This window comes from Solanum dulcamara, chromosome 8 (assembly GCF_947179165.1).
Source record: "Solanum dulcamara chromosome 8, daSolDulc1.2, whole genome shotgun sequence".
NCBI classification, from domain to species: domain Eukaryota; kingdom Viridiplantae; phylum Streptophyta; class Magnoliopsida; order Solanales; family Solanaceae; genus Solanum; species Solanum dulcamara.
The window spans coordinates 70,423,315-70,438,083 of record NC_077244.1 but is presented as its reverse complement, the minus strand read 5'-3'; the positions used below and the strand labels follow the sequence as shown (position 1 = coordinate 70,438,083).

Here is a 14,769-nt window from a genome sequence, read left to right as displayed (position 1 = left end):
ATCTCGATAGATACAAACACCTAGTACATGAATAATTCACGAGAAAGCTATTGTGAATTTAATTAAAAGCAATTAAGCAATACTAAATATAAATAATTATTACATAAACAAAGTAATTTAGTTAAACACTAAAATCATTATACACCAAAGATCAAATCATCTGTATAGCAAAAAAAAGATAACCCCAAGCTCAACAATCAAGGATTAATACCAAAAGACTCGAGAGGAAAGCTTGCTTGCTGATTTAACATACAGTAATAATATGTTCTGCAAGATACATACCATTTGTAGATGAGAAAACATAATTTTATAAAATGTCCAAAAAATATAGGTCAAGGTCAAGAATTTGAATAACAGGTGCAGCTCGCATGAACTCAAGTTCCAATGCCAAAATTTTGTTCAAGTTATGATGGCAAAAGTGAATAGCCAAATAACCTCATACTGGATATCATTCTACATAACAATACATCATTGGATGGAGGTGGAAATAACAAAAACCAGAAACAACATCATGCTATGGAGAACATCTCCACTAAACTGATGAACATATGTGTATCTGAACAATGGACCAGCTTCTGTTGCAATAAATGCTGCAGAGACCACATGTTTGTGTTGCCACTGCTCTCTCTCTAGCAGGGTGCAATGAAAACCTTGTATGCTCAACTTAACTTGCCTCTGAAAACACAATTCAAATAGTAAAGGGCTGTGTCAGTGATCATCGGCTTGAAACTGGACATCAAATGCAACTGTCCACAAAACTACACATCTGAAAATCAATGGTCAAAACTGGATAATTCCTAGAATCTCGCAACTCAAAACATGTTTTTTTTGTCAACCAAAAAACTTCTATGACAAGTAGCAACCAAAGGAAGTAAGAAGTCAACCTTTTGAGTTTACCTATGTTGTTTATGCACTATCAGCAACAGAAGGCAGTGCAGTAATTTTCCCCACAGCAACAGTTTTCCCTGTACAAATGGCAGAAATTATGATCCTCCTATGTCGTGTGATGTACAGAAACAGCAAGAAATTTAAGGTTACAAACACAATGGTTTCTTACCTTCAGTGCGAAGAGTGAATCGTCCAAGTTGTGCAAAGTTGGAGAATTTCTCTACACATATCATATTATTCACCTGGCATGATGGTTTCAAGAGGTTCAAATGCCAACACATGACAAAACTTAAGGATCTAGCTTTAAAAACAACCCAAAAAAAAAAAGGTGAACTTGAAAGGACAAGGGAATTCAAGGTGAAAAAAAGATTTTGGCCTCAAACTAGAAAATCTTCATCATTCCCTGTTAGAAAGGTGGAACTAAACACAGAACACATTGTGATAACCCCTATTAATTACACTCAATAAAGCAAACACTCAACAGTTTCAAGATACACAGGAATTCACAAACATTGCCCGAGAATTGTACCTTCTGCAAATTCAAATGTTACTTGAAGTAACTCAAAAATATGAAGACAGAACCATAAGAGTCAATCTAAGAACCAAGCCTTCCCAATCTACATGTATTCAATTAGACAGCTAACCTGAACACGGCATAAAACAATAGCGCCATTCTTTACAAATAGAGGTTTTTTCTTCATAGGTTTCTTTGTTTTTAGATCAATCTGCTGCATCAGTTCAACAATCTCGCATTCCTCAACAACCGCATGGACGTGCAATACAGCTTTGTATCCAGCAGTAAAAATAGCCTGTCAACATGAAATTCCATTTACAGAAGACTGCATGGACGTGCACATGTGCAATTTTGAATCCAAGTGAGGTAATGAAATGCTAAGTTAGGGTTGGATTCATACATTGTCCAACAGCTCAAGGATCTGCAACTGTGCAACAAACTCGGTAACTGCAGGTATTGGCTTTGCTGCAAATAGTAAGCTTGTTAGAAATACAAGAACGCTTGAAAGCTATCCATCACAAAATGATAGTCATAACCAACTTGAGATTACAATATGAAACCACATTTGAATTTTTCACTAAATCAAGACAGAAATTATTTCCTCTCTTATCCTTGTCAAAAAATTTCCTCTTCATCTTTTTCTTAAAAAACTGGTAACTGTGTATTTGTTTGCAGAGTACATAGCGATTGACTACAAATGCAAGCTAACTCAAGACCAGCTACAACTGAATGTGTGTGTTGCCCAGATAAGGACTACATCTCAATGTTAGTTTGTAATCAAATACCTCTCAAGACATTTTTGTATGAGTTGCACTTGCAACCATTTCCTATTTGTTTGAATGCTTTTTCCTTTGAACACATAAGAGCTACAACTTATTCATTTGCATGACTTGTTCTAATTATCAGACATATCAGCTTCAAATAGCTCAATATCTAACTAACCTACTTGCTTATATAAAGTGCCGTCAAAAGCTGTATCTTTTGCACCATCAGAGCACACTGATCTGGCAATTGGTCTCAAGACTAAAATTAACAAATTCTCCACAAAAATATGATCAAACCACAGGCTGAATATGGTGGGCAGTTTAGACAGAGAGAGACTCCAACGTATATAGAATTAAATATAAGTATTGTATTTATTTATCTTTGCTAGCTCACTGGTGCAACTGATCTTTGTAAAATGGTGTAAATGGTACTATTGACATAATCAGGGACTAACATGAACTGTAACTCTTTTTGCTGCACTAACTTTGTGCTTCTTTCTTATGTCAACAAGATTTGACCCTCATTCATCAGAAAGAATGTGATTACAACGCCCAAAATCCATATGTTTTAGGGTACACGGGAGCATGTGGATAGACTAGGAAATATACTACGACTTGATTCAAATCTAGTTGGGTTTGACAATGAGAATCCTAAATATCTATATATTTTGTTCATTTGAAACTATTTCCAATACTCCCTAAATATCTTTTTTGCATAGAAGAAAACCTCAACAATTTTGACAAGTCAAATAACTTCATCGAAATAAACCATGAAGGAATTAGAAATACTAGATTAGTGTGCAACTAGTGTGCTCTAAAAACCCCAAAAAGATATTCAACTAGCAAAAAAACATGGTATTTCCTCTTCACACCAAAAAAAAAATAATTACTGAAATTAAAGAAAACTTTTGACTTCTTGACTTGAACTCTCCTCTTTAGCAAAAGTCGTCTTTTTGTTCATTTGAAACCATTTCCCATACTCACATCTTTTTTCCTAAGAAGAAAACCTCAAACAATTTTTGTAAGTCAAATAACTTCATCAAAATAAACCATGATGGAATTAAAAATTCTAGATTAGTGTGCAACTAGTGTGCTTTAAGAACCCCAAAAAGATATTCAACTAGCAAAAAAAACATGGTATTTCCTCCACACCCAAAAAAAAATGAAATTAAAGAAAACTTTTGACTTCTTGAATTGAACTCAACTTCTTCATACCCAACCTTCTATCACTGGAAGTACTGTCCTTGAAAACACCCAATGTGTGCTGAAGATGGAAAAGATCACGGACCATAATTATAATGTAAGGCTACATGTAGAAGGAGATGAGTCGCTCATTTCCCTATACTTTGACATATACAGCATCATCAAAAAACAAAACACCCTTCTTATATTCGCAAAAGTACAGACTACTAACTGCTTTGCACACCCAAGTGAAAAAAGGCTACTTTTTATGCCTTTTTTTCCTAGCAAATAAAACGGTAACATAGTCAGCAGTCCATTACAAATGAGCTGTTATGTTATACTGTATGTAACAATATTCCTTCTCATGACATGTCATCAGATACATACGATTTGCTTACATCACATGGTCAGTAGAAACAATCACAAATAATCAGCATAGATCAAGAAGATAATGAATGTCAATTCATTATAACAAGGAGATAGCTTAATTGGGTAAAACATACCAACACTGCACAAGACAAAGCCTGACAAAAGGTCATCTTCCTCAACTCCAGATAACCTAACACGCACATTTTCCCCGGGACCAACGTGCCTTACTCGGTCTTCATCACAGAATATGGCAAGAACTTTTACAGCAGCCTATAAATCAGCTCGTGAGATGAATTTCCTTGAGTATTCCATCAATCACAAAACTTGATGCAATTGAGGTAAAAAAAATAGCACCTTATTTGGCATAATCAGTAGATTATCACCCTCACGTATGCTTCCAGACTCAATTTTACCCATAACAACAGTTCCCATGTCTTTAAATTTGTCAATAATAGGCATTCTGCAAAGAAAATGGAAATTGAAAATAAGTAAACAACTTGGCATATGTGTAGAGGGGAATAAGGAGAAAAGAAAAATAGGAGGAATTCCTTGCTAATGATCCGGTGAACGAAACAAGAGCAATGATGCATAGAAAATAAAAGATGAAAACTATATTGCAAATAGAACTTGCAAGTCTTACTCCTTCATCCCACCTTTACTTCTCAAGATTAGGTTCTAATTTTGTTCCACACTTTTTAGTTGTGCCCCAACACCCCACCACCCCACCATCCACCACCCCTCAATGATTGTGGATTGTGATTGGTTAAAACATTGTCGAGCAAAAAAAACTAGAAGGTTACCGTTGGAATTAGGAAATATGAGTGGAGCAAGGAAACAGAAATAGGAAGATGCCACCGGATAGACAGAATGGGGAAAGAAGTACCTCAATGGACCATTAGGATCTCGAGGTGGAACTTCGACAGCATCAAGGACTTCAAAAAGGCAGTGACCACTCCACCATGGGCATACACTTTTCTCCAATCTAGTTTTCAAATTTGAACCGAAAAGCCCGGAGATCGGAAGGAATTGAACATCTGAAATTCAAGCACGAAAAGAACATGAATCAAGCATCAGCAGCTTAGCTAATATGTAGAATCTTTTAAACACAGTAGAGAATAACAGCTAACAGTTACATACAATATATGAACATAAATATGAAAAACAAGTACATCCAAAAGACTCTAGTAACAGACACTTAAAACATATTTAAAAGGTACTCTATTTTATTTTATGTGCAACTGTTTGACCAGGCCAGGAGTTCAAGAAAGAAGATTTTGGAAACTAGTGGTGTTAAATATGCCATAACATTTTTGTTTATAAGACTTTTGAAACTTGTGGACTTAAATATGCCATAACATTTGTATGGCTATGAAATCTTGTCAACAAGGGAAAATGAGACGTTTAAGTTAAATTTGTTTCCAAATTATGTAAGGGTTTTTTTCCAAAACAGATTAAAAAGAAAATAGGATCACATAAATTGGAACGGAGGGAATGATCACTTTACTTCTTTTCTTTCAACTTAATTAGCCAGCCAGCTTGAATGAAAACATGCAGCTAAAGTTCCTTTTTCATAAAAAATACATGTAGGTAATGTTGAAAATGTAATTTTACCAAGGAGTGGATAAGTGGCTCGAGAAATAACAAGTAAACCCTAGTGGACTAGAACTTTATACTAAAAGGCTAAAAGCACGATTAAACACTTATATGTAGAAAAAAATTCAAAATGAAAAGCTCAGTGAGAGGGTATGTAAACAGGTTCAGATAACAGATCACTTTAACACATTAAAATAGCAAGACGACATCAAATAAAGAGCAATCTGCAAGTAAATAATCCTTCTTTACCTTTCTTGACATTGTACCCTGATGATTTCAAGAATGGAACCATTTTTGACTCAATCTCATCATACCTTCATGAATAAACTGGATCAAGATTAGTTGCTAGAATATACAGGATATGACAATACAAAATTGAAATAGTAGACGGAAGATCACCTTTCTTTAGACCAGTTGACAGTAGGATCGTCCATCTTATTTACAACAATAATAAGCTTTGTAACCCCCAGGGTCTTTGCCAGTTGAACATGTTCACGTGTCTGCCCACCTCTTTCATATCCAGTTTCAAATTCACCCTTTCTAGCAGATATAACCTTCACAATAGAGCAGACAATGATCAACAACAATTATTATGCCTCAATCCCAACCTAGTAGGAGTTCTCATATGAATCCACACTGTCCAATTCGCTATATTTGGACCCATTTTGTTTCAAAACTCAATAATTCGGGCTTCAACGTTTCCAAGTAAAGAGTTGATTCACACAAAATGAAAGACTTAAGAGATATACGGCAATAGCTCTTACCAGCACACCAATATCAGCTTGAGATGCTCCACTGATCATATTGGGAACATAGCTCTTATGACCCTGGAAACAAATGGAGCATAATAAAAAAGTAGATGTGAGAGAGAAGCAAAAGTTGAAGAGAGTACATAGACAAGATTACCAAGAAAATCACAATTTACATGCTGTTACAGGCAGAATATTAGTAAATACCAACTTATAATAGTCATTATTTTTGTTTCTTTACACCAAGGATGTGGCTTAGTAATGAATGAAATGGAAGGAGAACCATGAAGTCTCAAGTCTAAATCCCAAAAGAGGCAAACAACAGAAGGTGATTGCTTCACATCTCTCTAATACTTCCCACCAGAGCTACTTGGCACCTGGCACCTGTAGTAGTAGGAGGAGGTAGCATGTACTCCGTGGAACAACCGAGGTGCATGCAAGTTGGCACAGACACCGCCGTCAAATATATTTAAGAAAGTTTGTTACAAAACTATTTGTTACATCTCGAATCACTATTTATTATTTCTTTTTAGGCGTAAAGATAAGCCCATAAAATAGTCCAATATTAGCCTAGTGTCAATAAGTCTATCAGTAGAAGCTCTCTAAGACTCTAACATGGCTTCATTAACAAAATAGAAAATTAAACCTCGTCCTAAGCTTTTCGACCATCTTCTTGCCGTGTAGTAGATATAGGATCAAAGGCTCAAAAGACAAAATTGTAAATCAAAAGAGAAGAAGATTTAGAACCTTTGATAAACTGTTGAAGACAAGCTCAAAAAAATGCAAAAGAGGAGATGAACGTCACTTTTCAGACGATGCAAAAGGGATTCATTTATGATTTAGGATCAGCATGGGACTTTTTCCTAACCTCAAATTCCAAGCTATCACTCATTAGTAAGAGTACTAAAGCATTTTTTTTAATAATTGTGGTGTTCGGCCCAGTTTGCACGCACCTAGGCTGATAACACGGGGTACCTGCTACCTCCCACCAACATAGGTAATGTGTATTCTGTCCATCAAGGCTTGGACAGATGGGAAGAAACCACCTAGTTATTTTTTGTTTTTTTAATGACAGTGGTGAACCACCTAGTGTGTCTCTCTGTTGGATTTGAACCTAAGACTTCGGTGCCCACTAGGCCACTCCCTTCGATGCATTACTAAAGTACTGTTGCTTCCAACAATTTTTAAATAATACAAAATAGATAGTATCAAAAACACTAATATGGTAGAGAGACTCACAGCTTTAGATAAAGGAAAACTTTCTATAGATCACTGAACCCATGGGGCAAACAGCACCTCTCATGCACATAAACTCGTCACTTAATACTCATACCTTTCCTCTCGCTGTACAAGGTAAACCAGAGAAAGAATTGAGGATAAAAAGTTACCGGGGCATCAAGAATTGTAAATCTTGTCGTCTCTGTTTCAAAATGTGCTCTTCCTACTTCAACTGTTATTCCCTGAAAAGGAAGTGGCAACCAAGAAAAACACAATGTCACTCATAAGCTCCTCCCACAATCCCAGACCCAAAAAAATAAGGTACTATACCAATTTAAGTAAAAAATAAATAAATACAACAATACCTTCACCCTCTCCTCTTCATTTGTATCCATAATATAGGCCATATACCTAGAAGACAATTGAAAAGTGAAGTTAAGAACTAAAAGGAAAAGCAATAATTAATTAAAGACGGGGTGTGGAGGATCATTCCACATGCAGGAAAATAAACTGGCTGTGGACCCTCTTCAAAACTCATTATCGATAATTGTGCACTCAAAGTTGACAAGACGGCATCAAGAGATATTCTATCTCAAGAATAATCAAGTATTAAATTATCAGGAACCATGCAAACAACACTAACAGGCAACTAGCTTCAGGATTGAAGAAATCGAGAAAAACAGGAATGAGGCATCTATCTGTCCTTGAAACCATCTCTCGCAGATAAAAAGCTCGGTTGGACTCTAGGAATATGCCAACCTCATCAGAATTAACAGGAACTGGTAACCAAATGTATCATATCCAAACTCAGAAACTTTAAAAGTTCCAACAGTAACAATGAACCAATCTTTGATAGTACAACTTCACATCCACCAAATTCTAACTTCAATTAAAAGGAAAACACCGGCAGCATTGCAGATGGCTGCTTGTATTAAAAATCAATCATGTTATGGAACTCTTACAGAAAAATGCCCACAATATCCTAAACTTGAACATGAGACGATAAACACTACTGGGTTGTAATAAATAGGACATGAACATCTACAACTTGAGCTCTATAATGAGGCTAACCAGACATAAGAGAAGCAACTCATTTATCAACATGCAAGAAAATGACAAATAGATGGGCTAAATCTTCGATATTCACCCAAAGAAGCTAATGGTAGCAAGAGAATCTTAACTACAACAACTTTTATCAAAAAGAAAAAGAACCTTTAGCCACAATCACATTTTTGAGGGAACTGTTTCTAGATGGTAAATGATAGTCTTATTTCCTGATCTTAAAAAGATTTTTTATAGGGTGAGTTATTGAAGAGTTTGCAATGAGGTGTGATGATGATTCAAAAGAACATAATAAACATTATTCCAGCGAAAATGTATCTTTGTTCTTTATAAGGATTGTACAATCCGACACAAACCATATAACCAATTCCAGAAACTATGGCAGCTTATTAAGAGCGAAACTAACCCGAACACACTGATTTCTGCAAGTGACAAACTAAAATAATAAAGCAAAAACCAATGTTGAAAAGGAAAAAGAAAAGGGATTACAGCAACCAATAACATGCAATTTTTTCATTTCAGGCCCCCAGCACTTTGCTCTGTCAGAAGGTCATACGAGCTACAATACAACAGCTGCATTGCAAAAAGCACCACACACATTCACACACATAGTACTGTACAACAACAATATACTCGATGCTTTCTAAAAAAACAAAATGATCTAAAGCAATCAGATCACTTCATAAGAGCCGTGTAAATTAAAACTAGAACATTTCTAATTCCAAAATTAAATTACTAATTAGTGAACCTAACAAATCATATAAAAGTGAAACCATAGCTAGTTTTTCCTTGATTCCAATTATCATATCTCATTGTTGTCATCAGTGGCTGCACTTCTTGTCATTCACACTTGAACAAAAGATTCACAGAAAGCAAACTATCACAATTTGCAAGTAAAATTGCAGATAACCTATTTCTTTTTTTATAATGGTAAGGTGTAAATTGCAGATAACCTACTTCTTGGATGAGATCCTCAAAAGAGTGGACAATGCAAGTAGTTTATTTAGTGTTCTGGGTGAGTCGTGGTCCATTTGCCGTTGGTACTTAGTAGATTATGATTCCAACAACCAAAATTCATCTAACTGATGAGATAATATAAAAAATCATGATAAACCAAGCTTCATATTTACAATGTATCGCAGGTTATCCCACAAACCAAGAGACCACAATGAATTATGCAAAAGCCATACATAAGTTCCACCACTTAAGGAGCACTGACAGCATATCTTGACTATAGTAAGCTAGTAAAACCTTACCAGCTCTCTCTGTTTTTATCCTTCGCTTCTTTCTCATACTTCTGTATAGTACGGTCATCAACTTGACCACTAAGTAATAGTATTTGTCCTCCAATAGTTGACTTTCCAGCATCTGCAGGTGATATGGAGAACTCTAAGTAATAATATATGATGTTTCTCAGTTACACAATTGGATCTCATCTTGCCAGTTACCCATCAGCTTTGGGAAGTCACAGACACTTTCACATAAAAAACAAGAAAGTGATTTTGCCATCTTTAAAAAAAAAATTGAAATAAGTAGAAAGTGATTTTGTATCCAACAAACTGCACATGCAGAAATGGATTTTACTAGTTAAATAAGTTGGACACAGCTTACCTTTTTAAACCAAAATCTCAAACATCACCATTTCTATTTCCACGCCACACCGACATTTTATCAAGCAACAGCTAAATTTTTACCAAAACAGGAATGGGGAGAAAGGATAACAAACGCACTGACGAAATACAATTTTGAGCAGAAAACTTTCCCTTGATAAAGAAAGATCCCCAAACAATGGTGTGGTGGAAATAATAAATGGCCAAGACCTATAAGTCCTAAATGATAAAACGATATCAGTACCAGACAATAATTTAAAAGAAGAAAGAAAAGAAAACAATATTGTACCAACGATTATTTACTACTCCCATTTCCTCTTCTAGCATATTATTTTGTTTGTGTTATTTCCCTTCTTAATACTTGGAAGATTTGTACTCATCAAACTTCACCACAATGACCATCATGCATCAAGTGGATAAAGAGTACATAAAAAAAGGATGACTTACCTACATGACCAATAAATACCACATTCAGGTGCCTCTTTTTATTGACTTCAACCTCCACCTGAATATCTTCCGAGGGTGAAGTTTCTTTTCCAGCGATGCCCTTTGACTCGACATGCTGTGGCTTTAACTCTGGATGATCTTCATCTCTCAACTCTGATACCATCAATAAAGTAAACAATTACATAACAGTTTGAATAAAATATGGTTTCAGTAATCTAAAGAATATCATCTTTCACCGAAACAATCTAAACTCTAAATACACCAAACCTTTCTCCTTTTTCTTACTTGAATACACCAAAATTCCCTATGAGTAATGTAAAAACGTAGAGAGATAAGGTGCTTTAAAAACAAGAAAGTCAGGAAAAACTCTCATTGAAGGGTGGCTACTTGAAGATCTCAACAAGAATTCTCTCAAGGTCAATTTTCATAGATATACTACCCAAAATGAGGCACATCCCCAGATAAGCATGTTATGAAGGAAAGGTTAGCAGCTCACAGAAGATCCAGATGAGATGTCTTGGTCTTTTGTATTTTTGATGTAAGCAAGATTTAGTGGGGGAAGTAGATAGCTTAGTGGAGTTTTTAGGCCAATTGTAAATTTTTGAAAGTTTGTTTTTGGATTTTGAGTATGGTGGCAGTGGCACCCCCTGAAGGTTTGTAAATCACTTCTCGTCAGTTTCTTGATGAGTTCTTTTGCATGAATACAAAGTTACCTATTGCAAAAAAAAAATATCACCAAAACACCAATGTCTGCGACTACAAAATTGCCAAGCTGTGAAACCAATATATCTTCTCTCTGCAGAGCAAAACCCAGAGAGACAGAGAGAGATGCACAAGTAGCAACTGATCTCCCTCTTTTGACCAGTAAAGCTATCACCAGATTACTCTTTGTGAATAGAGTGAAAAGAAAAAGGATCAATCCCCATTACACTGACATCTTTTTGCAACATAAAGCCACCATGTCAGGGCAGATGACACGAACCACTTCAGTTAATTTCAGCATGATTGTTTTCCCAACTGTCACCTCAAAAAACCCTCCCATCAAGAGGAGATGAAAATCAAGAAAATAACTAGGACCAAAAAAAGCTTTATAGATGCAGATTCCCGAGTCAAGCAGATCAACAGGAATTACTTAATAACATAAAAGGAATGAGCTCAACAAGAACCAGATGATACATAATCTGTTCATGAATCTACCTACCATCTTCCGGCATATCAGGTTTTTCAACATCATCTGTCTTCCTCTCTTCTTCCATAACACTATCCTCTACCATTTAATAAACAATCAAAACGTCATTCAGCATGTTCCTAATAATATCAATGGAGGACATGAAAGCAGGGAAAAAGTATATCTACGTACATATGTGAAAGAACAAATGTACAAGATATCAAAGAATAGATTTTAGAAAGATATTTAGCAGAAAATAATAACAAAGTCTAATAGCCTTTGCGAGTTAAAATATAGAAAAGCAACAATTTCTCTCCTTTGGATGGTTGAAAAAATAAGTAATTACGAAAATCATGAATTTGGAACTCCTGTAGACAGTTTCTTGTGTGCATAAACATTCAAAGTTAAAAGTAGTGATTTGAAAGACTCTTAACCTTGTCAAAAGATACCTATAAGAACCACCCTCAAATAAATGAGATTTAGAAAAAGACAATGTCAAAGTTAACAGTAACACTACATGATCGCATCTAAATATATGACCAGCAAAACAATTTTTCAAAACTTTTCCAATTTACGGGAATAATACGCAACTCCCAACCAGAAAAACAAAAGAATAGAAGTCTTACATGGACACTGAGACCCACAGGAGCAAGGAAGCATCTCAATATACACAACAACAGGCCTTACTTTTAAACCACAAGAAGTTCCAATGATGTGGGTCCAACAAGGAAAACTAAGAAGAGAAGTCTTACATGGACCCCCAGGCTCAAAGGAGCAAGGAAGCATCTCAATATACACAACAACAGGCCTTACTTTTAAACCACAAGAAGTTTCAATGATGTGGGTAATAATTACAAATCCTTGGAGAGGGAGAGGAGCGGAGGGGGAGAGGGATCAATTATAACCATAGAAATTTTTTTACAAACCAGTTTAAATCATAGACTTGGCAATAATATACTCGCATCACAGCCATAGCAATGAGGAAACCACTTCTGAAAATTTCAAGCAAATAGCCACAAAAGAACAAGCAGGGCAAGAACATCAGTGAAGTTGCTACAAACCTCCATCAGCTTTATCATGTTTTATAGCTTCATCGGGTCTTCCATCTTCCACGTTGGCCATTGCACCATCTTCTGCTGACATTCAACAACAGATTAGACACTCAAAACCATATTTCCTTACGGTAAAGACATGTAAGCCATTAATGGTCAACTTTAATTATAAGTGGAAAACGATCTATGACTACTTAATAAAGCCTAGGTGGCAATAAGAATGCAAGAAATCATAAAACTGCTATAATTAATGTTATACCAGATGAATCAAGCTGCAGCGCCTTGATGTCCTCTTCAATATCTATCACAACAAACAACCAAAAGTATGACATCCATTAATCCATATGACCCCAACAATCTCAGAAGTTATTATCACATGGGAGAAAACACCGGACAAAAAAAATATCACCAGACATTATTATCTGTAGAGGGTGAGTTCGGTATGGAGGAATATGTTATCCATGGAAAACCCGACATGTTTCTGTAAAAAATATTTTCTTTTGGAACATATCATTTTGTTTAGTTGAGTATAAAGTAGATACCATACATCTGTCATGCTATTAGTAATATTAGAACCCAATACTTGAGAAAACTAATCATGGTAAATTGTTGTCTTATTTGTTTGAGCACATTAAATCTAATTGCTTCAACAAAATTTCAATTGATATCTTGCTTATCTATGCATTGTACGAACAAAAACTTAATGAAAATTAAAGGGAATAAATCATGCTGGTAGTGAATAGTTGTTGAATGGCACAAAAATATTATAACCATATAGTTCGTGATGATAATAGATAAGATACAAAGTAAGATTTGCCAAGATAATAATTGATAAATAGACCTTATTACTCACAAGTAGGATTACACTATATATGTTGTTGTTGTTGTAGACTTTATTATTCAATTTAACCCCAATCACTGCTAACTACTAATTCAATTAAACTGTTATTATAAGTACAGGACTTCCTTTGCTCTAATATTAAAAGAAACTTCCTATTTAAGCTACGGATCACCTACTTACTAGTTTTACAAAAGATTTCTGTCAAAATTTTACAAAGAGAAACCTTTATTTTTACTAATTCACATTGAACCAAAATCAAATAGTAATAAATTACAACTATAAAATGAAACATACAGAGTTCACCATTATTAATCTAAGGGTATAATATCCAACAAACGAACAAAAAAAGCAGATAAGTAACCAAACAATGAAAAATCACATCATCAGAGTACACATTTCTATCATTAGAACACTCCAAAGAGCCAATTGTCTTTTACTGAATCTTCGGGAAAATGAATACTACACAATTATCGAGTTGTTATTAAATAAGAGTCTCAGATATTCGATTTTTAGTCAAAGTAAATAGCTTCTAATCGAACTCAGTATACAAATTCTGCCAAAATGATAATGGATTAACAGCAATGATAAACCCTAGATTACAAAATCGATTGAAGAAGTGAAGATCTGATACATAACATATAAATCAGCAGCGAGAATAGGTACATACCCATGGCGGTTAATTGAGTGAGGACGCGTAGGGTTTCTACTTGCGGTGACAGAGAAATTCGAGGGCTGCTTTATGCTTATGAAAATCTATTGGTAGATGCTGCCCCGCTTCATTTTTATACCATTCCTTCAAACCGTAGCTGGGGTTTTAGGATCGGTTCACATGTTAAACCGGCCTATCAAACTATTGTGTTTTTTTTTTCTTTTTCCATTGAAAAACAATTTCCTTCTTTGATCAATTTTTTAAGTAAAAAAATATTTTTCGCTCTTAAAATTTAAAATTATTTTTAAATTAAATGTATGTATAAATATAATTTTTTTTAAAAAAAAGTATACGTGAGATATTTAGCACTATGTGTATTGTGTACAATGCATTTGATTTTTATAAACATAAAATTTTGGTAATGAGTAATCAAACTCATATCTACATCAACTTAGCAGACTCCTGATATTAATTAAAAACTTATATTTTTTATATCAATTTTGCGTGAAGGATTGTTTTGCGAATTGATTCCTAGATTATCATTTTTGTAATCGTTTTTCTATTTCTTTCTCGTGTTTGGAAGATCTTTGAGTTTCTTTCTTGCCACGGAATTTAAATGGTGTCAACCAATATCATTTTCAACATTTGAGCAACTGCAGTTCT

At 34.9% G+C, this 14,769-nt stretch overlaps 1 protein-coding gene across 5 annotated transcripts; it reads right to left on the bottom strand.

The window, feature by feature from the left end:
* Positions 1–284: 284 nt before the first annotated feature.
* Positions 285–14,230, bottom strand: LOC129898837 (uncharacterized). Of its 5 annotated transcripts, none has more exons than XM_055973529.1 (19): positions 14,125–14,230; positions 12,876–12,917; positions 12,626–12,700; positions 11,598–11,663; positions 10,397–10,549; positions 9,596–9,707; positions 7,643–7,688; positions 7,448–7,519; positions 6,075–6,137; positions 5,710–5,864; positions 5,560–5,624; positions 4,601–4,751; positions 4,072–4,177; positions 3,852–3,987; positions 1,803–1,867; positions 1,533–1,697; positions 1,058–1,130; positions 885–965; positions 285–675 (listed from the first exon to the last, which is right to left on the bottom strand). In XM_055973529.1, the coding sequence occupies exons 1-18, from the start codon at positions 14,126–14,128 to the stop codon at positions 907–909; spliced, it is 1,608 nt and encodes a 535-aa protein (XP_055829504.1). In that variant the 5' UTR covers positions 14,129–14,230; the 3' UTR covers positions 285–675; positions 885–906. The 5 variants fall into 5 exon arrangements, with proteins under 5 accessions (XP_055829504.1, XP_055829505.1, XP_055829506.1 ...); XM_055973530.1 differs by having other exon boundaries at positions 898–965; XM_055973531.1 differs by having other exon boundaries at positions 12,626–12,697.
* Between the last annotated feature and the right edge of the window lie 539 nt (positions 14,231–14,769).